The following is a 24,415-nucleotide window of genomic DNA, read 5'->3' on the forward strand; positions in this document are numbered from 1 at the left end:
GTGTGTGTGAGTGGTTTTCCTGGCTGGTGCAGTGTAAAGAAGTTACCCTTCCTTTCTTTGCATGTTTGTGCATAACTATTGACGGTCACTTGTGCTGTGTGTGTGCTGTTCTGTTGTTGCCATGTTTGCTGATGTGTGTGTGTGTGTGTGTGTGTGTGTGCGTGTGTGTGTGCTGTTCTGTTGTTGCCATGTTTGCTGATATGGGTGAAGTGTGTGTGTGCGTGCGTGCGTGCTGCTCTGTTGTTGTCATGTTTGCTTATATGGGTGAATGTGTGTGTGCGACTGGGCACTTTTCTCTGGCTGCCAGCAGCAAGCACACCCTTACACTCTGTGTTTGTGTTTGTGTGTGTGTATGCACTCGGTTGCTGTGTGTGTGTGTGTGTGTGTGTGTGTGTGTGCACTCGGTTGCTGTGTGCAGTGTTTCCCAGAGAATTGAATTCCATTTGTTGTGGTTGGTTTGCACAATTTACTTGAATGCAACAGTTTTTAACAAATTAGCACAGCGTGGTTATGATGCTAACCAGATTTAAGCACAATTTAGTACAACCTGGAAAATCATTGTGTGGTGGTGTGGAAAAGTTGCCCTCCAGTTAAACTTTTCCCCAAATGCTCCCGACGTTGTCCCTACACATAACTGACAAACATTTCCCGACACACACGCACACACCTGCACACGGCACTTGGCAAGTTCATTACACGCGATACCGGTTTAGCGCGTTCTGAACACATTCATATTTCACCGTCACATAGCGTCACACATATTTCTGTACTCACCAGTCTTCATCCACAACATCTCCGCAAGCCGCGAGGTACCCGCTGGTTTTGCTCCACCAAACATTTCCACCACACGCACCAGTATTCCCACGCCATAGCATCTACACTGACTGCATTCACTTCCTTGTTGTGTGTCCCGCCATCAATGGTCCCCCGAGAACCCGAACTGTCAAAGTTGCAATCTTTTTGTATTTTTTTGTTTTGATGGCGTGTCTGTAATTGTGGTTAGGGTTTTGAACTGGTTTTAGGGAAAGAGAAAGTATATATATTTTTATAGCGTAAAATAAGGGTAAAATTGTTAGGATCAAGGCAAGTTTATTTTTGTTATGATTAATGTCTTTATTTTGTTAATTGTTTTGTGCACTACTCTCCCACCATTTTGAGTGACGTTTCTAATGGGTAGGCCCATAAAAAGGCTGAGCTTCTGTCATTCGAGAGAGAGTGGCATAGGGAGAGCAGCTTGCTGTGAGGCTGAGTCTAGTCTGGTTTGGTTTGTGAACATTTAACTCTTTGAATCCCTATTAGTTTTGTATTGGTTATTTTGTTTAGTTAAGTCTTTAAGTTTGAGCAACCCTCGTGTTGATTTTTGTTTGTAGCCTTTTTTTTTCAAAGTTTTTGTTTATCACTTTTGAACACTGTAAATAAACCAGCACTCTTAGCACAAAGTTTGCACTTGTCTGTGGTTCGTCAATGTCTTCGTGTACCTTGGTTGCCTGAAAGAGCGCGCATCCCCTTTGTGAGTTTGGACCGTGAGGTCTCATTCTTCACACGTGGTGGCAGCGGTGGGATTGTGGCGCCCCCTAGGGCACTGAGAGAAAGGTTGACTAGACGAGCCCAAGTGCGTAGTAAGGTGGCGTACCGACGGTTGAAAGACACGGGCAGGCTGATGTCGACCCGCCAAGAAGATGGCGGGGAGGGGGTCGAAGACCTGGTGCCTGAAACAGACGGGGAGAAAGTAAGTGATGCACCCGACTTCGCCTCCATGTTCAAGATGCTCCAGAGGGCTTTGAGCAACCAGGAGAAGGAGGCCGTCAAACAGGAGCAGAGATGGAGGAACGTCCAGGTCCAACTCAACACTGTCCACGGCGAACTGGAAGAAATGAGGGCAAGAGTTCCCCCTGCAGCTCCAGGGGCCGTTCCAGGGGTCGCCTCGGCAACGCCTGCTGATGCGGTAGTCGCCTCCACGGCGCCCCCTGCTGTCGTCGCCTCCACGGCGCCTCCTGCTGCGGTTCCTGTGGTGCCTCTTGCTGCACATCCAGCGATGGTCCCTGCTGGCCCGAGTAGCCAGCCTGCTACGCTGCCAGCCTCCCTGTGGATGCCTGCAGCCCCCCAGCACCCAGTGATGAACCAAGGAGGACCAGCCCCAGCAACCTGGACCCGAGCGTCGGTGCCCAAGATGGAGGAGGGAGATGACGTCGAGCAGTACATGACCACGTTCGAGAGGCTCGCTGCTGCATACCGGTGGCCCCCTGCTGACTGGGCCACGTTCCTGGTGCCCTACCTGACTGGCAAGGCGAGAGCCGCATACGTGGCTATGGATCCTGCAGACGCCAGAGACTACTTGAAAGTGAAAGACGCCATCCTGGCCAAGTTTGAGATAAACTGCGAGGTCTACCGTCAGAGGTTCCGGGACCCTCGCATCCAGCCTGGCGACACGCCACGAGAGTTCTACAATCGGATCAAAGACCTCTACACCAAATGGATGAAGCCCACAGAGAAGACTGTGGAGGAGATCGGAGAGACTCTGATTCTGGAGCAGTTCCTGCGTTCGCTGGCTCCTGATGTGCGCGTGTGGGTCAAGGAGCATGATCCACAGACCGGACAACGAGCAGCAGAACTGGTGGACTCCTTCCTCGCCGCCCGTCGTGGACCGAAGGACTTCCGTTACCAGGGCTTCAGCCAACCTGCGGAGAGGGGTAAGTCTGCGGGCTATGGTGCGGGAGTGGGTCCTAGGGGTGGGGATCAGCGTAGGGGTCAAAGTAGTCGTACACCTCCACACACACCCAGAGCATCTCCACATGGACAACCTGCATCCACTCAGTCCGCACCCACAAGTACTGAGCCGTTATGTCACCATTGTAGCAGGCCCGGACATTTCATACGTAACTGCCCTGACAAGCGACCAAGAAGTTTTGGTCCCAGTGCTCAGGTCACCACTACCAGTCTGCCAGAAGTCCAGAACAGAGTGCAGACTGTTGATGTTGCGGTTAATGGTAGAGCAGCTAGAGCCCTTTTAGATACCGGTAGCACCCAGACGCTGGTGCAACCCCACCTGGTTAATCAGCCAGGAATGCTGACAGGCGGATGCCTACGGGTGCGGTGTGTAAATGGCGACGAGCACCGATACCCTCTAGCTGAAATATGCCTGCGTGTACACGGCCACACATACACTCTCAAAGCCGGAGTAGTGAAGGGCCTCCATCATCCCATAGTGTTGGGCCAAGATGTTGCAATTTTGCCAGAGCTGGTGCAATCTACTTCACCCATAAGTATGGTTGTGACCAGATCTCAGGCTAAAAGAGTGGCAGATGGCGAGACAGAGAAGCAGAAGGTCTGTGAATTGTTCCCCTACTATGATGAAGAGATTGCGCCCCCCGACACAAACAGGCCACGCAAGGGCCGGCATCAGCGCCGGCGTGAAAAGCTGATTCACAGAGTTGAGTCCATGACGAGTGCAGAGCAGAATGTACCCCCCACTGCAGCTCCAGATGTTTGGGATGTGCCCCATGATTTGAAATTGCTACAAGAGCAGGACGAGACGCTCAAAGATCTTTTCAGTAAGGCCACTGAAATTGACGGTGTGAGCACAGGCCAGGCTAAATCCCTCTCTGGGGAGGACTATTTTGTTAAAGATGGGTTGCTCTACCACCAGCCAGAGGGTGGCAGCACTGAGCAGCTGGTTATCCCCACTAGCCTGAGACCTAATATTCTCAAGCTGGGTCATGACATCCCATGGGCAGGTCACCTGGGTAGTGTGAAGACCCTGCAGAGAATCTCTAACAGATTTTATTGGCCCGGCTTGTACACAGACGTTCACACACACTGCAAGACATGCCCCACTTGTCAGCTCTCCAGCAAGCAGAGGGTTAAGCCATACCCACTTCAGCCTCTCCCTGTCATTGAAGTCCCCTTCACCAGGATAGCAATGGATATTGTCGGTCCCCTTGAGCGCACACAGACAGGTCACAAATACATCCTTGTAATCTGTGATTACGCTACACGCTATCCCGAAGCTTTTTCCCTCCGCAAAGTCACCGCCAGAACCATTGCCCCTGCCCTCCTACAGTTATTCTCCAGGGTAGGGATCCCACAGGAGATTTTAACTGACCAAGGCACAGCATTCTTGTCGAACACACTTAAGCAGGTCTACAGGTTGTTAGGGATACGGGGTATTAGGACCACTCCCTACCACCCGCAGACCGACGGGCTGGTGGAGAGGTACAACCAGACCCTCAAAAGCATGCTGCGAAAGTTCGTGGGTGCTAATGCCAAGGACTGGGATCGCTGGCTCCCTTACCTCATGTTTGCATACCGTGAGGTACCCCAAGCCTCAACCGGGTTCTCGCCATTTGAACTTTTGTATGGGAGGCAAGTGCGGGGCCCTCTGGATTTGCTGAGGGATGCCTGGGAGTCACCGAGCGCCACTACCACGAACATCCTCACCTATGTGATCGCCATGAGGGAGAAGATGGAGGAGATGGCGACCCTGGTGAGGGAGAACATGGAGAACGCTCAACAGACCCAGTCCAGCTGGTATGACAAGTCAGCCCGACAGCGCACGTTCCAGCCCGGCCAGAAAGTTCTCCTGCTCCTGCCAACAGAGGAGAACAAGCTGCTGGCCAAGTGGCAGGGGCCCTTCAGCATCAGCCGGAAGATGGGGCCAGCCACCTACGAGCTGGCCATGCCTGGGAGGAGGAAGCCACAGCGGGTGTTCCATATAAACCTGCTCAAAGAGTACCACGACAGGAAGCTGCCAGTGAGTGACCAGCTCATGGTGCAAGCCGTGAGGGAAGAGTATGACACCCCTGAGCAGTTTTTCCCCACTGACTGCATAGCAGGGGAACCAGACTTCTCCCATCTCACTGCAGAGCAACAGGAAGAGCTGCGGGCTATCATCCCAGAAGGCCTGTTCACCGGGCAGCCGGGGACTACTTCACTGGCTGAGCACCCGATCCACCTGAAAGAGACCACCCCGAAGCGGCAGCGAATGTACCGGGTTCCGGAGCGGTTACTGCCTGCTCTCCAGGAGGAGCTGCAGGTGATGGAGCGACTGGGCGTCATTGAGCGCTCGGACAGTGCCTGGAGTAGCCCCATTGTCCTGGTGGCGAAGAAGGATGGCACCATGAGGTTCTGTGTGGACTTCCGCCAAGTCAATGCCCAGACCCACTTTGACGCCTACCCCATGCCACGGCTCGAGGAGCTGGTGGAACGGGTGGGTGGGGCCCGGTTCATCACGACGTTGGACTTGAGCAAAGGGTACTGGCAGGTCCCACTGGCCAAGGAGGCCAGACTCTACACTGCCTTCCGATCACCCCGTGGGCTGTTCCAGTTCACAAAGATGCCTTTCGGTCTCCAGGGAGCGCCAGCCACCTTCCAGCGGCTCATGGACCGTGTGCTGGAAGGGACTGGGGCCTTTGCTGGTGCTTACCTGGATGATATCGTGGTCCACAGCGCCACCTGGAGGGAGCACGTGGAACATCTAGCCGAGATCTTCAAACGCGTCCACGAGGCTGGGTTGACGATCCAGCCCAAGAAATGCACCATTGCTCAGCCCGAGGTGCGTTACCTGGGTCACATTGTGGGCCATGGTGTGATCCGCCCACAAACTGACAAGCTTGAGGCCATCCGCAACTGCCCGCGGCCTCAAACCCAGAAGGATGTGAGGTCCTTTTTGGGTCTTGCAGGGTGGTACAGGCGCTTTGTGCCTAACTTTGCCACCATGGCGGCGCCGCTCACTGACCTGACCAGGAAGTCTGGGTCAGCAAGGGTCAGGTGGGAGGAGCCGCACGAGAGAGCCTTCACAGAGTTGAAGGAGGCTCTGTGCAGCGATGCAGTTTTGAAGAGCCCTGACTTTGACAAGCCATGGACAGTCCAAACTGACGCCTCTGGGGTTGGGCTGGGGGCGGTCCTACTCCAGGGGGAAGGCGACCAACAGCGGCCAGTCGCCTACATTAGCCGCAAACTGTTCCCACGAGAGACCCGATACTCAGCTGTCGAGCTGGAATGTCTCGCGGTGAAGTGGGCCTTGGACACATTCCGTTACTACCTTCTAGGTAGAGACTTTCGGCTTGAAACAGACCATCGAGCACTGAAATGGTTAGGCCAGATGAAGGACACCAATGCAAGGGTAACAAGGTGGTTTTTAGCGCTGCAGCCCTTTAAGTTTGAGGTTGTTTACAGGCCAGGAAAGCACAACCTGGTTGCTGACTACCTGTCTCGCCACCCCTGTGTCGAGTCTCCAGAGGAGGGGGGAAATGTGGAAAAGTTGCCCTCCAGTTAAACTTTTCCCCAAATGCTCCCGACGTTGTCCCTACACATAACTGACAAACATTTCCCGACACACACGCACACACCTGCACACGGCACTTGGCAAGTTCATTACACGCGATACCGGTTTAGCGCGTTCTGAACACATTCATATTTCACCGTCACATAGCGTCACACATATTTCTGTACTCACCAGTCTTCATCCACAACATCTCCGCAAGCCGCGAGGTACCCGCTGGTTTTGCTCCACCAAACATTTCCACCACACGCACCAGTATTCCCACGCCATAGCATCTACACTGACTGCATTCACTTCCTTGTTGTGTGTCCCGCCATCAATGGTCCCCCGAGAACCCGAACTGTCAAAGTTGCAATCTTTTTGTATTTTTTTGTTTTGATGGCGTGTCTGTAATTGTGGTTAGGGTTTTGAACTGGTTTTAGGGAAAGAGAAAGTATATATATTTTTATAGCGTAAAATAAGGGTAAAATTGTTAGGATCAAGGCAAGTTTATTTTTGTTATGATTAATGTCTTTATTTTGTTAATTGTTTTGTGCACTACTCTCCCACCATTTTGAGTGACGTTTCTAATGGGTAGGCCCATAAAAAGGCTGAGCTTCTGTCATTCGAGAGAGAGTGGCATAGGGAGAGCAGCTTGCTGTGAGGCTGAGTCTAGTCTGGTTTGGTTTGTGAACATTTAACTCTTTGAATCCCTATTAGTTTTGTATTGGTTATTTTGTTTAGTTAAGTCTTTAAGTTTGAGCAACCCTCGTGTTGATTTTTGTTTGTAGCCTTTTTTTTTCAAAGTTTTTGTTTATCACTTTTGAACACTGTAAATAAACCAGCACTCTTAGCACAAAGTTTGCACTTGTCTGTGGTTCGTCAATGTCTTCGTGTACCTTGGTTGCCTGAAAGAGCGCGCATCCCCTTTGTGAGTTTGGACCGTGAGGTCTCATTCTTCACAGGTGGTCAATGTTGATTGTGGTGGGCCGCCACAAATAAGTCAATGTATGGGTGTACACAATGTGTGTGTGTGTGTGTGTGTGCTGCTCTGTTGTTGTTATGTTTGCTTATATGGGTGAAATGTGTGTGTGTGTGTGTGTGTGTGTGTGTGTGTGCTGCTCTGTTGTTGTCATGTTTGCTTATATGGTTGAATGTATGTGTGCTGGCTATTAATGTACACACTGCCTTTCTATCTGTATTTATATGGGTTTGTGTTTATGGACGTGTGTGTGTGTGTGTGTGTGTGTGTGTGTGTTTCAGGTGAGCTAAGGCACATCAGTAAGCTGAAGCCTTGGGGTCTGCTGTGTGTGTTGCTGGAGAAGTACGAGTGGCCGAGAGAGGAAGCCCAGAGCTTCACCAGCTTCCTGCTGCCCATGCTGGACCTGGTGCCCGAGAAGCGCGCCTCTGCCGCCGAGTGTCTGCGCCACCCTTGGCTCGCCTCCTAGTGGCCGGAGGCCAACACTGCACAACGCAACCACAAACCTGCAGTCTGACCCTCGCACACCGGGGTGCTGACCTGCACATCATATCCAAGCACAGACAGGCACACACATGCCCGCGCTCACACACACACACCAGACACACCACACACCAGACACACGCGCACACACACACACACACACACACACGTAACTGACTGCCATGTCTGCTTTCAGTAACCGTGATATAAACAGATGGTGACTGCGCCAAACTTGAGGTCCAACTAATCAGATTTAATATCTATTTATTTCTGATGTTTTCTTTTATTCTGTTTGTTTGTTTGTTTGTGTTGTTTAATGGAGTTTACTTGACTTGCAGCTCTTAGTCTGTGTTGGCTTCTATTGTGTTGAGTCTGTACCTGCGGTCTGAAGGCGCGGCACACGCCCAAGAGGCCCGACAAACAAACGCGCTTTTGACCGCTCACCGCATCAGTGATGCCCAAGAGGCTCTACAGTCGTGCTTTTCTCCGTTCGCTGCGTCCGTGATTCTCAAGAGGCCCTACAAACAAACGTGCTTTTCTTCGTTCGTTAGTGCGTTAGTGATGCCCTTTTTCAGCATCGCCTGGCTCTCTCTCTTCTTTCTTTGTTTTCTCCTGGGCTCTATGATCAGCACCTTCGGATACCACCGTCATCATCATCATCATCAATCATCATCATTATGATCGTTATCATCAGTCGTGTTTCTGGTCATCACAGGGCAGGTTTGATTTCTGGGGAGACTGGCTATAAAAACATAACTAAATAAAAAATAATAATAGTAGTAGTCTGAGACTCATGAATGAAGAATCTCCCAGAAGAATGCAGACCTCATTTGAGCCATGAAGTGGCCTCTTGAAACCCAGAAAAGGGAGAGGGAGTGTTGTGTGTGTGTGTGAGAGAGTGAACTGGACTGAATGATGTTCCTCCTCACTGAGATGTGAGTGGCCACTTAAAGCACTGAAAGAAGCAGCACTTCCCTCCTCATGCCTTTCTCTCTCCCTCCCTCTCCCTGTCTCACTTTCTCTCTCCCCCTCCCTCTGTCTGTCTCTCTCTCTCTCTCGCGCGGATCATTAGACCACTCTCAGTATCCACACCAGCATGGCTCACTGGTCGTTAACTCGCCCTCCCTGCAACAATGTGAATAGTGAATGATCTCGGTTTTTTTTTATTCCGTTTGGTTTCGTTGTTTGTTTTCCTGGCTCAGCTGCCAGCCGCCTGTGTTATAATATCATGACTAAAACCACGCACCGTTGTACATAGTCGTACCAAAGAGATGGCCTTTATTTTCAGCGGTGTAGAATATCAGCAGCGCACAGTAACAGTTCTGGGAGCTCACGCCAAGAGAGCACGGGCGAGGGGAGACCGCAGTCGGACGGTCACCGAGGCAGAGAGACCGCAGTCGGACAGTCACCGGGTGGGTCTGTTGCGGACGTGGGAGCAGCTCTGCTCCTTTCGTGTGGCCTTGCCTCGTATCTGTGAGGAGGGGTTTTTTTCTAGACTTTTCTCCGCTTTTCTAAATGTTCTTTTCAGACCAGCGTGGCTGCACTCTGTGATGAGTGCGGATCTGAAGTGCAGTACGTTAGAGGAAACACAGAGGATGGACTTAAAACAAAAAAAAAACAAGTTTAAAAAATGCCTGCCGGATGCTTGCTTTTGCTCTCTGTCCCTTTCTAAACGTTCCTTTTCCTTTCTCGACTCCTCTTCTCCGCCTTTGATAGTCCACTGCTCTGTTAAAAAGAACTAGAACCTTTTATGTTGTTACCGCAAATAAAGACTTTGAAATGGCTCTGAAGTTCTGTGGTCTTTTGATGGCAAACGGTTATGATTATTTTGCAGAGCTCTGACCAAAAGAATCCAAGTCAAAGCGAGGATGGAAACCTTGAACAAAAAAAGGCACATTTACTGTGGAATGGGTGGACGCCACTAAGCTTATGAAACATGACCCATTTTGTGCTTACCATGGTTTACCGAGAGGGTCTCGGATAGCTCAAAGAAGTAGCAGTGTCTGCTAAATGAATACATGTAAATGTACTATCTCTAGCAGACAGGGGGCGCTGTTGACCTGCCCAAGTCAGCTGCTCTGGTTCAAGTGTTTGTAGTGTGTGTGAGGCCCACATGAGGAGAGAATGCTGTTTTATCCAAGACATTGCAGACATTACAAGCATTTAACAAAAACAAACATGTTGAAACCCTTTTAAGGAATAATACAGTTTGTTTTATACTAAAAAGCTTTAAAAATGTATAACTGCAGAAGAGAAAAGTGTGGATATAATGAGTATAGTGGAAAGTGTAAAAAATAAAAGACAGGTTACTATAAACTAGTGATGCGGACAGCCTTATGACTCTTGGGCACAAGTGGGGCGGATTGGATCTCTAAAATGGGTCGGGCAGGTGTGTGTCCTAAACACGACCCGCGCATCACCTCTAGTTACCATAGTGATTCAAACTAATACACTGTCAGACATTGGCTTTCACAAGATAGCCAGTGCAATTTTTAACTTGCTTCTATAAGCTCATATCAAGCACATCAATCATGTTCCTCAAATCGCACGTTTTCTGATGACGTGAGGCGTTTACAGCACGCAGTCCACTATGAACCCAACCGAAGCCTCCTCTCTGAAGGGTCGACACAGCTGGTCGGGATAAGTGCTTGGCTAGATGTCAGAAACTGGGAAAACTGGGGATCCTCACTCTTTATCTGTAGAAAAGAACAAAAAAAGACGGGTAGCACATCGGGTCCGCCTAATATACACAGAAAGCTTACATGTAAAGACTTTGTCATTAATTAGCCTGCATGTCAATATGGTTCAGTATGGACAGATCGACAAACAGCCGCGTGAAGACGTGTTTAGGATTTTAATTAGTCTGTAGCAAGGCAGCTCACTGCTCCGCGTTAGTGAGTGTTTCAGCTCACTGTGTGCTCTGTGTGTTCACTAATTCACAGATGGAATAAATGCAGAGACCAAATTCCTTGTATACGCAAGTACAGTTATGTGCAAAATAATAGCAGTGTGTTTTGTACAGTGTACAGAAAGTGAAGGAAAAGTAATGTTCGGTATGTTGGGCTGTTAAAAAAAATAGCAGTGTTTGCATTTTTTTTTACAAACTTAAACATTTACTGTATAAACTGAAAAATGTCTTAAGATTTTGCTTTACTTTGAATCACTGCACTAATATCTAGTTGCATTACCATTATTTCTGAGAATTGCTTCACATCTGTGTTGCATGGAGTCGACCAACTGATTCATTCATTGACATCAATCTTGTCAGTCTGGAACCAAGACTGCTCACTTACTGGTGTGTTTTGGGTCATTGTCTTGTTGAAACGCCCATTTCAAAGGCATTTCCTCTTCAACATAAGACAACATGACCTCTTCAAATGTTTTGATGTATTGAAACTAATCCATAATCTCTAGTGTTCGATAAATAGGTCCAACACCACAGTGTGAGAAACATCTCCATATCTTCAATAAAGATCTGGTGGTGCACAATTCATGTTATGGGAATGTTTCTCATACTGTAGTGTTGGACCTATTTATCGCACATCAAAATATTTGAAGAGGTCATGATGTCTTATACTGAAGAGGAAATGCCTTTGAAATGGGTGTTTCAACAAGACAATGACTCAAAACACACCAGTAAGTGAGCAAGGTCTTGGTTCCAGACTGACAAGATTGATGTCATGGAGTGTTCAGCCCGATCCCCAGAACTCAATCCTTTAAACAGCCTAACATTCCTTTTTCTTCACTTTCTCTAAAGGTATAACACAAACTTGATCAATTTTGGTCATGTTTTGATTTGGTATTGAATGCGCAGTGTTCCCAATGCATTGATATTGTGGAATTAACAGCTATTCTAAGGATTTTGAGCTTTATTCAATTTTTTTTAAACACTGCTATTATTCTGCACAAAACTGTATACTTGGCTACCTGATTTACATTTACAGGTGTTGGTCATATAATTAGAAAATCATCAAAAAGTTGATTTATGTCAGTAATTCCATTCAAAAAGTAAACTTGTATATTATATCCATTCATTACACACAGACTGATATATTTCAAATGTTTTTTTTTTTTGTTTTTTTTTTATTTTGATGATTGTAACTGACAACTAATGAAAATTCCAAATTCAGTATCTCAGAAATTAGAATATTACTTAAGACTAATACAAAAAAGTTTTTTTACAAATGTTGGCCAACTAGTTAGAGCTCCTTTTGCCTGAATTACTGCAGCAATGCGGCGTGGCATAGAGTCGATCAGTCTGTAGCACTGCTCAGGTTATGAGAGCCCAGGTTGCTCTGATGGTGGCCTTCAGCTCTTCTGCATTGTTGGGTCTGGTGTATCGCATCAACTGTCTCTGACACTGTGATCAGCAGCACCCGAGCTCCACAGGGATCTGTGCTCTCGCCAATCCTGTTTACCCTGTACACATCTGACTTCTGTTACAACACAGAGTCATGCCACATGCAGAAGTTCTCTGATGATACTGCAATTGTGGGGTGTATCAGGGATGAGCAAGAGGAGGAGTACAGGAACCTGGTGGAGGACTTTGTGCAATGGTGCAAACTCAACCACCTTCAACTCAACACTTCAAAGACCAAGGAGATGGTGGTGGATTTCCACAGGTCACAAATCCCTCTCTGCTACCAGTCTCCATTGATGGGGTCAATGTGGAGGTGGTAAACACCTACAAGTATCTGGGCTTACAACTGGTCAATAAACTGGACTGGTCAGCCAATATTGAAGCACTCTACAAGAAAGGGCAGAGCAGTCTGTATTTCCTGAGGAGGCTGCGATCCTTCAATGTCTGAAGTAAGCTCCTCAGGATGTTTTACCAGTCTGTTGTTGCCAGCATCCACTTCTATGCTGTGGTATGCTGGGGAGGAAGCACAAAGAAGAAGGATGCTGGACGACTAGATTGGCTGGTAAGGAAAGCTGGCTCTGTCGTGGGAGCCGAACTGGAGTTTATCACTTCAATATCAGACAAAAGGACCCTAAACAAACTGATCAGCATCTTGGACAATGAATGTCATCCACTTCACAGCACTATTGTAAAGCAGAAGAGCCTGATCAGCTAGAGACTGTCAAGTCAGTAGTCTTCCCCATGATTGTGTAGCCTACAGAACTAGACGGAGAGACCATTTAAAGGCCTTTGCAGGTGTTTTGAGTTAATTAGCTGATTAGAGTGTGGCACCAGGTGTCTTCAATATTGAACCTTTTCACAATATTCTAATTTTCTGAGATACTGAATTTGTTACAATCATTAAAAGAAATAAACAGTTGAAATATATCAGTCTGTGTGGACTGAATGTATACATTATTTATAAGCAGTGTTGGGAATGTTACTTTAAAAACGTAATTAGTTATAGTTACTCACTACTTGTTCCAAAAAGTAACTGAGTTAGTAACTGAATTACTCAATGATAAGAGTAACTTGTTACCAGGGAAAGTAACTATTTGCATTACTGTTGCTAATTGCCAAATGTTGCTAATTGCCAAATTAAAGTTGCTAATATGCCAAAGAATTTGGATTTTTGAGCAGTTTTGAGCAGCCAGTTGAAATGAGTAGAACAGACAGGTGTTTGTAGGCTACACAACTTTCGATATTACCCAAGGGGAAATTCAAGATATTGCACATCGACAGACCTACGGTTGACTTCAGCCTGTGTCATAGGTTTTTGTTGTGAGGTAGATAGATCTAGCTTTTGCTGCTTGGAGGACTTTGCTCAGAGTCCTTCTTTGCTAGTGGATGGCGAGCTATCATCTGTGGTGGAGATATCTGTGTTTTTGGCCACTAGCTTTAGATGCGTGTGTGAGATGCGTCATTAAATTAGAGTTGCTTACAACGGATGTCGACAAAGTCGTCGCTCCTGGACATAATGTACACATTACATGCACGTTCTTGCCTTTGACCACAATGAATGAAAATGCCAATTTTTCATCGGAATGCTCCTGACCTCTAGCCTGGTCCTTACCGCCTGTGACTACGTTTCTCTTCGTCATACAGTCTGGAACAATGTAATAATAATCTGTCTCCGTTATGGGCGGATGCTTATTTTGAGGTTTAAAATCATTGGAGTTCCCTTAACCAATCAGCAACGTTTGGTAATGACGTATGCTGTGCGCCGGAGTTCAGGCTCTTACGCTTCCCACTTCTGCTCTCAGTAGTAAACAGACTGCTGGCTAGTATGTAGGCTACCTGACCGCCAGGGCAGTCTCTTCTTAGTGGATATATCTCTAACTTGCGCCAGCCACAGACCGAGAGTTGTATACCAAAAGTGTCACGTCATCGAGATTATATCAGATCTTGTCACACGCCAATTTTCCCTCTTATCTCTTCTCGCCGCTTATCAAACAATTGTTGTTCTACGCAGCCCGGTGACTTCGTCGGAGCTACGGAGCTTACTTCGTTCTCCACGGGCTGTTCAGACTACACTCTCGGATAAGTTGGATTGTACTGACGACCTACGTGTTATTTAACCTGGAGCTTGCTCAGTTAAAATAACAGTTGTTCGGCATAAAACAACGCAGCCTCACCTTGAGCCACACTCGGTGACTGGCTAACGTTACTGTCCACAAGTACGGTAGCCTCGCCTGGAGCCCAGCTCGGCCACAGGCTAGCCTCTGTCAAACACAAACACGGAGCGGTTTACCTTGAGCCCAGCTCGGTAACCGCTAGTCCCAGTCAAGCACAATCACAGCAGCCTTGCCTTGAGCCCCGCTCGGTAACCGGCTAGCTCACGTCAAGACACACCGCCTCGCCTTGAGCCCCGCTCGGTAGGCTAGCTAACATTCCATTCCTGAAGTAGGCCTATGCCGCATTGATTTTGTAAAGGTAATTTGAGAGTAGGGGGGAGAATAATGAGCAGCAAACGTTTATTTGAAAACATGATAAGTAGTGATGCATGTAGTACACTTGTGTGTTTAGGTTTAGTTATCACCATCTGATAAATCAAACTTTTCCCAAAGCCAGTGGGAAGGAGAGTTATACAACGTCCTTGCCATTTATAAAATTGACAAGACAAGCCTTTTGTTCCTGCTTTAATTGCGTGATGCCCTCGAGAGTTGAGACAACTTCGCGGATAGCTTCTAGTCTCTTCCTCCGTCGCCATTGTTGCTATGATGTTGAACTACAAGCTTCGCTGGACTACAAGCAACTCGGCAGACAAGTTCCGCGTCATCACTCAACTGTTCGCTGAATGGCTCGGCTACATGCAAGCCGTATAATGTGGGTTGGGCCAGACTACGTGCAAGGCTGAAATCAAATTTTGGCCGGAAGTATGTAGGATAGTAACGACCAGGCTACCTGACCTCTGCCGTTTCGTCGAATCTTATATTTTAGCTGTTGCAGTGTGTTTGTGGCGCGTGTGCTGTAAAGTGTGTAAAAACACTGGCTCTGATTGGCTATCATGAAACACGACTCTGCCGTAACCAATCATAATCGCTTACGTCGTTATTAACCCACCTTCTCACTAGCTGTGAGCCAGGGGTACGTTCGGATTACACAGTTTATTCAATCGATGCATAGGCATAGTAATGCGCCGCATTTAACGTCCAGTAACGTTAACAGCGTTGTAACGACTAGAAAAGTAATTAATTAGATTATCCCGTTACTGAAAAAATAACGTTGTTACCTAATGCCGTTCTTTTAAACGGCGTTATTCCAAACAGTTATACGTTTTGTATATTTCACTTTTTGAATGGAATTGCTGAAATAAATCAACTTTTTCATGATATTCTAATTATATGACCAGCACCTGTACATTTGAAGCAGTCGACACACTCTGTCATGCCTAGCCTAGGCAATACTCTCTTCTGAATTATTTTCACGGGCATATTATTGCGCACTGCGCTTCAGTGTGTTTTCTCACATCAATACAACAATGCGATGCCCATTTTCTCAATCTCACCACATCTCTGAAAGGTTTCAGACTTCCTGTGATTAATAGCTAGGCTACATAAACACTGATAAATGTGCTTTATGCGTGATTGTTATCATTGTTGTTATTGATTTCAAGTTCAACCTTTCTCCTTGTCCCCAGCTTCGAAGTCCTCAGGCAGAAGTGTGTCTTGCCGGTTGCCCAGCACAAAGGCCAGAAAGGAGAGGAAGAGCGAGTCAATGATGGCGATGATGGCCAGGATGAAGGCCCAGCGCACCGTGCAGTTCCCCAGCGTGTACTTATCCGTCCTCTGCCCGCACATGCGCTTCACCTCCGGCGAATCCCAGCCGTCAGGATAAATCAGACAGCCGATGACCATACAACCACCTGCACATTAGGAGACGGCAACACACACTATCATCATCATCATCATGTTCACATTGATCTTGATTGACAGCATGGCCTACTGGCCTACTGGTTAGCACTTCGGACTTGTAACAGGTTCGAACCCCGACCAGTAGGCACGGCTGAAGTGCCCTTGAGCAAGGCAACCCCACACTGCTCCCCGAGCGCCGCTGTTGTTGCAGGCAGCTCACTGCGCCGGGATTGGTGTGTGCTTCACCTCACTGTGTGTTCACTGTGTGTGCTGAGTGTGTTTCACTAATTCACGGATTGGGATAAATGCAGAGACCAAATTTCCCTCACGGGATCAAAAGACTATATATACTTATCCGTTTTTGGCCAGATATCTATCCACTATTCTAGTATTTATATCTGATTCGACTACCAACTGTTAACGAAGTGACCTCCCAGGTGAAAATAAGCTAAACAAGATACCAAGAAATTAAATTTAAAAAGTAGTTTCGTGGCTACTTCAGACCCGTGGCCTTCGCGCTGCGTCATGCCTTGGCTTTCACCTGTGCAGTCACCGTGCGCCAGGTGTCGAGTTGCAGAGTCATGGGATACACTCTCACTAGTCCCCTGAGATCATGATAAGTGAAAGTGGGAATTTAAGCCGGACTGGGCAATGCATTCCACGTTTCAGCGAGTAGACGACGCAGAGTACTTCACATCCATTAATCTGTCCAAGATCCTGAATAACTATTTTTCTGACATAATCTAACAATCCGGGAGCGTGCGTGGTGTTATTGAATAATGAGATGTAGTAGGACTACGGCTTTAATGCAAACAGCACCAAAACTGAGATCACATTTATTGTGGTATAAGTGAAACCATATAGGTCATGCAACCCGCTCACGTAAACTTGCCCCCTTTATACTTCCCAAGAAAATGAATGTATGTATTCAACAAGTGCATCTTCTTCACAATAATGGATTGATGTGCAGCTATTGAAATGAATGTAATTTTGTCCTTCTAATATAACGCACAGACACCGCCCTGAGTTTCACTAAAGTAGGTCCAAATCAGATCAGTAAAGACGCACAGCAAGGTCAAACACATAGCTGTCATACTCACTGGAGGCCAGCTGCATCCAGGCGCAGATCTTGTACACGCTGCCTGAGTTGAAGAAGAAGAATAGGCTGAAGCAGCCGATGCTGGCGACCACCAGCAGCATGGAGATCCCTACGAAGAACATGGCCGTTTTGAACGCGCCCGAGGGGATGGAGCCGAAGTCCAGCGCACTGCCCTTGCACGTGAGCTCGCCAGAAAGCGCGTTGCCGATGCAGTAGTGGAACAGGCCGAAGTAGCCCGCCTGCGGCGTGTTGACGCTGTCTCCGATCCAGTACGGCTGGATGAACGCCACCATGGTAACGACGGCGAACACGACGGTGAGAATTAGCCACATGACACCGATCGCTCGCGCGTTCCTCACGTAGTTGGTGTGGTAGATTCGGGAAGCTTCCTGGGCGGGTATCATAGCTTCCAAATAATTCGGGTTGAAACTTTCACTCTGTAAAAACTGATAAGACATGGGCCTATTACACTCTACCACCGATAAAAAAAAACAGTCTTGCCTAAATACAAACTGAATGCGTCATCCTCCTCAGTAATATTTCAACTAAAGTGTTACATAAACGAATCTCTTTCCTCCTGTCATTCCTTTCTATGTTTTCTTGCGAGGTGTTAATTTATTTCGGCTGATTGGTTGTGTCAGAGTGCTAGGGGCTTCTTCTTGCGTTCAGCAGCGTTCTCTTTGCTGAAGCGTCGCATGCCACTTTCAACTTCAGCACCACGGAGAGCTCCGAAGATGACGCGTGTAATCTGGATCCGCGCCTCCTTCCGCAAAAACATCAGGGTAGATAAGATGACATTTACTGGTCGCAATGGCAGAGTGGTTACCTCAGACCACTTAATAAATTCCTCGGCTGTTGGCTAGGCGCCTCAAATGAATATCATCCCAATGCTGCGCGGGGAAAGCACCTGTTGTATCGGGGCTTCCTCTGTACTTAACTTCAGGTTATGATTAATTGATGATGAAAGATAGAATTGCCCAGATCTCCTTCGCTTTCACTCTACGTTCTTTAACCGACACCGGGCAACCGAGGAAATTGGATAGTTATTCAGTTCTTCATCGCCTGGCATCTTTAGGCTACATCACGTGTCGTTACATTATGAAGAAAAAAACGAAATATTCTCTCTCTCTCTCTCTCTCTCTCTCCCTACCTATCTCTAAGGCTTCGCGTGACCCTCAGATTATAGGCCTAAGCAGTGACAAGAACAACTCTTAAACCGATAGAGCTGGCTGGTTTGCTCTGGTTTTCTGGCAAAGTACTGATGAGAGCAGAGAGGAGTACACAAAAATACAGTAACACCAAAGAGTCTTTTGTACCTTAAAATAATGTTTCCAAAATCGTTTCAGTGGTTCATCAACTCGTAACAGGGTGAACGGCACTTCTGCATTCGCTTCGCTGCCCTCTATCGGCTATAACCGCACTATGTAAGTTTGCCAGATCGGTAGCGGATCTGTAGTTCAATGGAATGAGACATAAGAAACTACAAATTTGACTTTCATCTGATGTCGCAATACATCGTACTTTCATAAATCGTGCAACATATTCTACCTTGTCTGTGGACATTGTTATTTGCAAAACAAATGGCGTGTGTGCGACAGAGGGAAAGTTCTTTGGTGTTGCTTTGACTTTGGGAAATTACGGTAATGGAAAGCCTCGGTGGAATGTCTTATGGTTAGGTTGTTCCGACCTAATATCTGGTTGGAGTAGGCTACCTCCGCCATCTAGTGGAGTTAAATTAAACAAACTCTCATTGGCGCTATTCCTTGTGTTTCATAAATATCTGATTTAAGGTGGTACCAAAAGTCTTTTGTCTGTTGTAGAGGAAGAGAGCCAATTTGGTTCCTTGTTCGTTGGTCACAGATGGTAATTTCACAAGCATAATATATTAAAGGGTGAGTGATTGTAACAGAAGTGTGCTTGTATAAACATCACATCTGTAATGCTGATGATGTATTTCACAGATTCATCTTAATTACATTATATTTAAAGGGACACCAGGCAACGTTTTCGTGTTAATTAATCATCTTCGTAAGTCGGTATATGGTTAAATGACTCATTACGGGGCGAATGAAGGCTCTCTCTGGCCCCCCCTACTGCCTGTAGGAAGAATATCCCACTTGCAAGTTCGGTGTATCCTACCCGCCGACCGAAGCAGGATCAGTTTACAGCACAGAGGCAGGCTAACAAAACACTAGAGATTGTTGCAAACGTGTGTATAATGGCAGAGCCGGCGAAGAAGCAGCGAAAACCCTTGACGGAAGATGCAAAGAAAAAGAAAAGAGCTTCAGACCGAGCGAGGGGGAGTTTCATAGAGAAAAAGCATCAGGCTCGCCTGGTGTCCCTTTAATAGCTAGCTCACTGATGGCATAATACAAAATAGAGCTAAAAAGAAAGAGCTGCAACACCTAAGAACTAAGAAATTGCCACAAGGGGGCGTCCACGTCCAACTAATGGGTATTCTGACTTTCTCATATTTTAATAGTTTTGATCTATTTCAGCGTCTCTATAGATGTACATGTGCCTATATGGATTATAAGGGCATTCTAAAAATAACTCATTCTGAGTGGTTGGTGGCACAGACCACTGCCATTTGCTACAGCAGCCTAACAGCTTTTAGAAAAAGCTGCGAGGTGTGGCATAGACTACTACCGCAATCTTTTAAGAAAAAACAGGCTCGGATTAGTCTTTTCAAACAAAGAGATGTTCAGAATGACAAAGACATGCATTTCTTTTGACTTTTGCCTTTTGAAGTGAACACCAAACATCAAGATCTCACTTTCACGAACGCATTTTAATACTGTCTCTTCATATGGAAACTAATGCAAATCTCCTGGACATCTAGTGAGGATTCCGGGGCCTAAGCATTTGTTAAGCAAGTATTTCTGATATGTTGCTGATTGGATCATAAACGGCCACAACAAGAAGAGGAATGACTGATAATGACTGACTCTTCTTTACATAGACTGTATATATATATATATATATATATATATATATATATATAGTCTACAGTATGCTTCTTTATTATTGTTACATTGTTCCAAATGTAAAGCACTTTGAGCTGCATTCTGTGTATGAAAGGTGCTATACAAATAAAGATTATTATTATTATTATTATTACAAAGCTATTCTGAGCGATGGTGAGGGCTGTCGGATGCTGCAGATGCTGCGTCCACATTGTATGCCACATGTCTTGGAATGACGTCATCCAAGGGGGTGTGTATCCAACACCATCACCTGTCTGAACCAATCATCTCTCCACATTTCATGATGAGAGAAGAGATGCATTAACAATAGACCGAGAGGAACAATAACGGACACTCCCCCGGGTAGCAGGGAATCAATATGCGGTCATTTGTGCTGCAACTGTCCGGGTCCGCAGCAGGCGTGCGACTGGCAGAAATGACCATCTGCCAGCGCTGATAGCTTTCTGAATGAAATCCGCTAAATGTCATTTCTGAATATATGAATGAGAATGAGAGCTTGATGCCGTGTCTCGTCTGACGATTGCTAATAACTCGGTTACGTTGACCTACAGGAAACATCTGCCTATATAGTGTTACAACCACCCAGCTCGTTCTGGGTGATTTAACATAGGGAGACCACACGTGGATAAAGAGTTAACAAAAAGATGTATTTATTAAAGTAAATATGTATGCAACATGTGAAGTGGAGTCAGTATTAATGAGATGGTAAGAAAACAAAGGCGACGCATGTTGCAATGGCGAGAGGGAACTTCTGCCAGGTAGCCTGTTTTATAGTGCAGGTGCCCCAATCAGGTGATCAGCAGCACCTGTGCCTCGACTCCACCCTGCAACACAGAACGACAGAGACAGGCAGGCAGACAGAGACCGGCAAGGTCGTAACAATAGAGAAGAACATTCCATGAAAGTAGGCTATAGACCCTTTCAAGAGAGTTCCATTATCAGCATCATAGTTGGCCCCACAAGGCTTCCGTTTTAACATTCCATATGTTATCTTAATGCAGAGGAAGTAGATTGGGAACCAAATAGAACGTTCAAGCATTGTTTTTGTTTTTATTGTTGAAAGGGTCTATAGCAGCCTATTGTGTAAACATTAATCTACTGAAATCAACTCTTCATAGCCTAGGAAATAAATGCTTTCTCCTGGTGTAGGCTAATTTCGGCAATTGAATTGAATTAAAAGTAGCAGATGCCATTGTTGGCTAACTGTATCAAGGCAGGAATGAAATAACTCCAGGTGAACGGGATCGGAGGAACAAAAGTTTAACCGCCACTTAATTAAAGGTTATTACGGTTCCCTGGGCTGTAGACATTAGGGATGTTGTAGGACAGCATGTCAATGAACAATTTCTGAGGAAGTCGGTGGTAAACTCTAAAGTTAAAAACCTTTCAATTTCACATTTCCCGTCGTAAAGATCTAATGTTTAGAAATTCCATCTGAATTTCATGGGCTATACTAGCCTATCATGTGTCAGGGACCCCACCCCAGTTACTATTTTCCTCTCACCATCATGTTCTCTTTCATTCCATCTTTCTTCCTCTCTCTCGCTCTCTCTTTCTCTTATTCACACACACTCACACACACAAAATCTTTCTCTTTCCAGTGTTTTATATTCGTTCACCTTTTCACCCCTCTCACATTTCATCCAGCTTCCTCTCTCTCTCTCTCTCTCTCTGTCCTACTCCCAGTTCTGTCGCAGTGGACATTCACAGCTTTCTGGGATTATTCCTCTCTTCCTTAGGATTCACTGTATCCTGTTGTAATCCAACGCACACACACACACACACACACTCAAATCCAACCCGCCCACACACACACACACACTTCATCATATGATTCTATTCACCTCAGAGCAGAGTCTTAATGAGAGGAGCACAGAGGTGTCACTGTTAAATTGGACCTTGGTGAAAAGCGTGTAAAAGTGACCCAAGGTCAAAAAGCAACATAACAAGTAGATATTTGTAACAGAAAGACCAAACCATAATCTCACCACACAAAAATGCTAGAGAACAGTGGGCTAGTGGACCCTCTCCCACATGGTAGCTGCCTTGCAGGGACGTGCACAGGAATTTTGAGGGGCAGTTGCTCTGACCTAAAAAAAGGGCACCCCCCCCCCCAAAAAAAAAACAACAACTCACGGGCTATATAAAGGACTGAGAATAACAGGGTCTTTATTACAATATATATACACAAAGAAGTAAAACACTGATATACAGCACTCAATCACCTTAACTACTACTAATAATAACACAGAAAAACATGACTTGAGTCATGAAAATCCCTACATAATCAATATCCCTATCAATATCCTATCAAGTCACTGATAGGTTTCTCCAAATTTGGGGTCATCATCTGTCCAATATTGTTATTGCCATTATCATTATTATTTTAATGCCCACTAGTGGTATTTATGTTCTGCTCAGGCAAGATCTTTTTTTAGATTACAATTATTTAGCATGCAGCTCTTTAACCCTGTACTTTCTAGCATGGTCCTCTCATCTCATATTTGAAGATCATCACTTAGGCCTAATGTGCCTCCTCCTGGTACATTTTCCTCACATAGTCTGGAGGCTTGTGACTGCTCCTCATCTTAAATGTAATGTAATTATGAAACATTGCCATTAGTAGGATAAAATATGAGTCTGATTAATTAATCAATTCGCCTACACAGTGTCATGTCATCTTTATCACAGTGCAAAGTCTCTGTCTCACCTGCTGGTTGGCTTTTTCGCAGCCAACCTTGCAGTGATATGCTGCCCAATTTGCTGCCTCCCTGAATTGTCTCTCCCTCTCCTGAATCCACCTCTTTTCAGTGAGCATCTTGGCTTCGAACAATACCCAAAATAGTGATAGGATTTAGACATTTAACCATTTTGAATAAAATAATTAATGTGAAGCATTAATTCCATCATTCATTCTTCTTGCTAAAACGAAATGTGAGAAAGTAACTATCAGCACACATGTAGCTTAGTTTGCCTAATGCCTACCAAAAAAATAGTAGCCTAGGCTATGTGATAATGGGCTGCTTGTCTGCAAGCTATCTGTCTGATTATTTAGGCTAAACGTGGCAAACTCAGCCTGGATTTATGAAGATTTTAATTCATTTCATAAAACTTGATGATCGTTCGTTTGTTATACATCAAAAACTCACCTTTTCCGACAACGTTGAGTCGTCTCACCCGACAACCGCGACAATCTCCTTCTAGGGCCGCTCATGCAGGCTCACGGTACGGTACCGATCCACTTGCACAACACGACATATGCATGGGGTCGCGCTGCCTCCCCTCGTTCAGTCGTGTGTGGGCGTTTTGTTTAAAATGTCAGTTACCAGCTCATATTCAGTTCGTTTTAACGTATTTTAAGTGTTTTTCCACAAATGGACCACATTTTTGGGAATGTACTTAACAGTATACAACACATTAATAGCCTAAACAAACTATGCAAGCCATTTTGACATCTTGTTTTATTTAAACTACTCAATGCAATCTCAAATCCTCACCAGAAACACCAACAGTCAATATATTCATCCAAATCCTAGTTTTGTTTGTTTTATGGACTACTGGGTGGTCGTGGAAGAGATCGTTAAAACATTATTTGTCTTGTAAGCGGAACCAAAGTTTCACAGGCACCATTGTGGTATAACAAAGGACCTACAACCTCGTCCTTTCATTGGATAGTCGCCTCACGTTCAACGGATTAATTTGTATAAAGATGGGCATCGCCCAGCTTTTAGACGCACAAAATATTTTCAAATGCAGCGCTGCCTTCCCGGAATGCTTTGCGGGCGCGTTAAAGTCGCTTGACGTCACCCACAGGACTAGAGTGGAATGCGACACGACAAAATGAAGTGAAGTGCTAGTGGATCTGTACCGTCAGCTCAGGTGCCTGTCGCGTGCAGCGCTGCAGCTACGTAAACAGATTTGCCCTTCCCCTACTGACTTTCACTTTCGTTGCCAGAATGGAAGTGAATGAGGCTTTGCGATTTTTCTTTTATCTAGGCCTACGTGAAATTCTGCATCCATTGTACAATTTTTTTTCTCCCTCGGAAGGGCAACGTGAATCGCGAAGGGCATATGGGCAGTTGCCCGGGCAACCTGAGCAACCCCCCTATGCATGTCCCTGCTGCCTTGTAAACAACTCCTGAGCATAGACATGCATCTGTTTGCTCTCCCCGATACTGACAGGCTTACTGGCCTGCAGCCGTGTCTGGACAATGGAGTCCCTTCACTTGAACTTGGAGGTGACTTCACTTAGACATTCTCTTTATTTAGCAGCCATAACTTAACAACTTAACTTTATCTTTGGCACGAGGCTTGTCCCCCTCCCCCCCCCAACCACACACACACCACACACACCC

General features: G+C 46.1%; 2 protein-coding genes across 5 annotated transcripts in view; one reads left to right on the forward strand and one right to left on the reverse strand.

Annotated features, from left to right (window-relative positions):
* srpk1b (SRSF protein kinase 1b) overlaps positions 1-9,505 on the forward strand; it is a 55,314-nt gene extending 45,809 nt beyond the window's left edge. For all 4 annotated transcript variants that reach the window (XM_042088303.1, XM_042088301.1, XM_042088305.1 and 1 more), the window contains one exon: positions 7,523-9,505. In XM_042088303.1, the coding sequence (XP_041944237.1) occupies positions 7,523-7,707 (185 nt within the window). In that variant the 3' untranslated portion in view covers positions 7,708-9,505. The remainder of the gene's footprint in view (positions 1-7,522) is intronic.
* A 469-nt stretch (positions 9,506-9,974) lies between these two features.
* LOC121706527 (LHFPL tetraspan subfamily member 5 protein-like) lies at positions 9,975-17,634 on the reverse strand. The gene is made up of 3 exons (XM_042088349.1): positions 17,075-17,634; positions 15,743-15,985; positions 9,975-10,417 (listed from the first exon to the last, which is right to left on the reverse strand). The coding sequence occupies exons 1-3, from the start codon at positions 17,529-17,531 to the stop codon at positions 10,407-10,409; spliced, it is 711 nt and encodes a 236-aa protein (XP_041944283.1). The 5' UTR covers positions 17,532-17,634; the 3' UTR covers positions 9,975-10,406.
* Between the last annotated feature and the right edge of the window lie 6,781 nt (positions 17,635-24,415).

Source organism: Alosa sapidissima, chromosome 4 (genome assembly GCF_018492685.1).
Source record: "Alosa sapidissima isolate fAloSap1 chromosome 4, fAloSap1.pri, whole genome shotgun sequence".
In the NCBI taxonomy this organism is placed as follows: domain Eukaryota; kingdom Metazoa; phylum Chordata; class Actinopteri; order Clupeiformes; family Clupeidae; genus Alosa; species Alosa sapidissima.

Bases quoted from the DNA above. Each gene is read 5' to 3' on its own strand.
- LOC121706527 (XM_042088349.1), bottom strand. From the start codon at position 17,531: ATGTCTTATCAGTTTTTACAGAGTGAAAGTTTCAACCCGAATTATTTG. The intron at 15,986-17,074 runs GTGAGTATGACA...CCTAATGTGCAG, and splicing joins CTGGATGCAGCTGGCCTCCA to GTGGTTGTATGGTCATCGGC.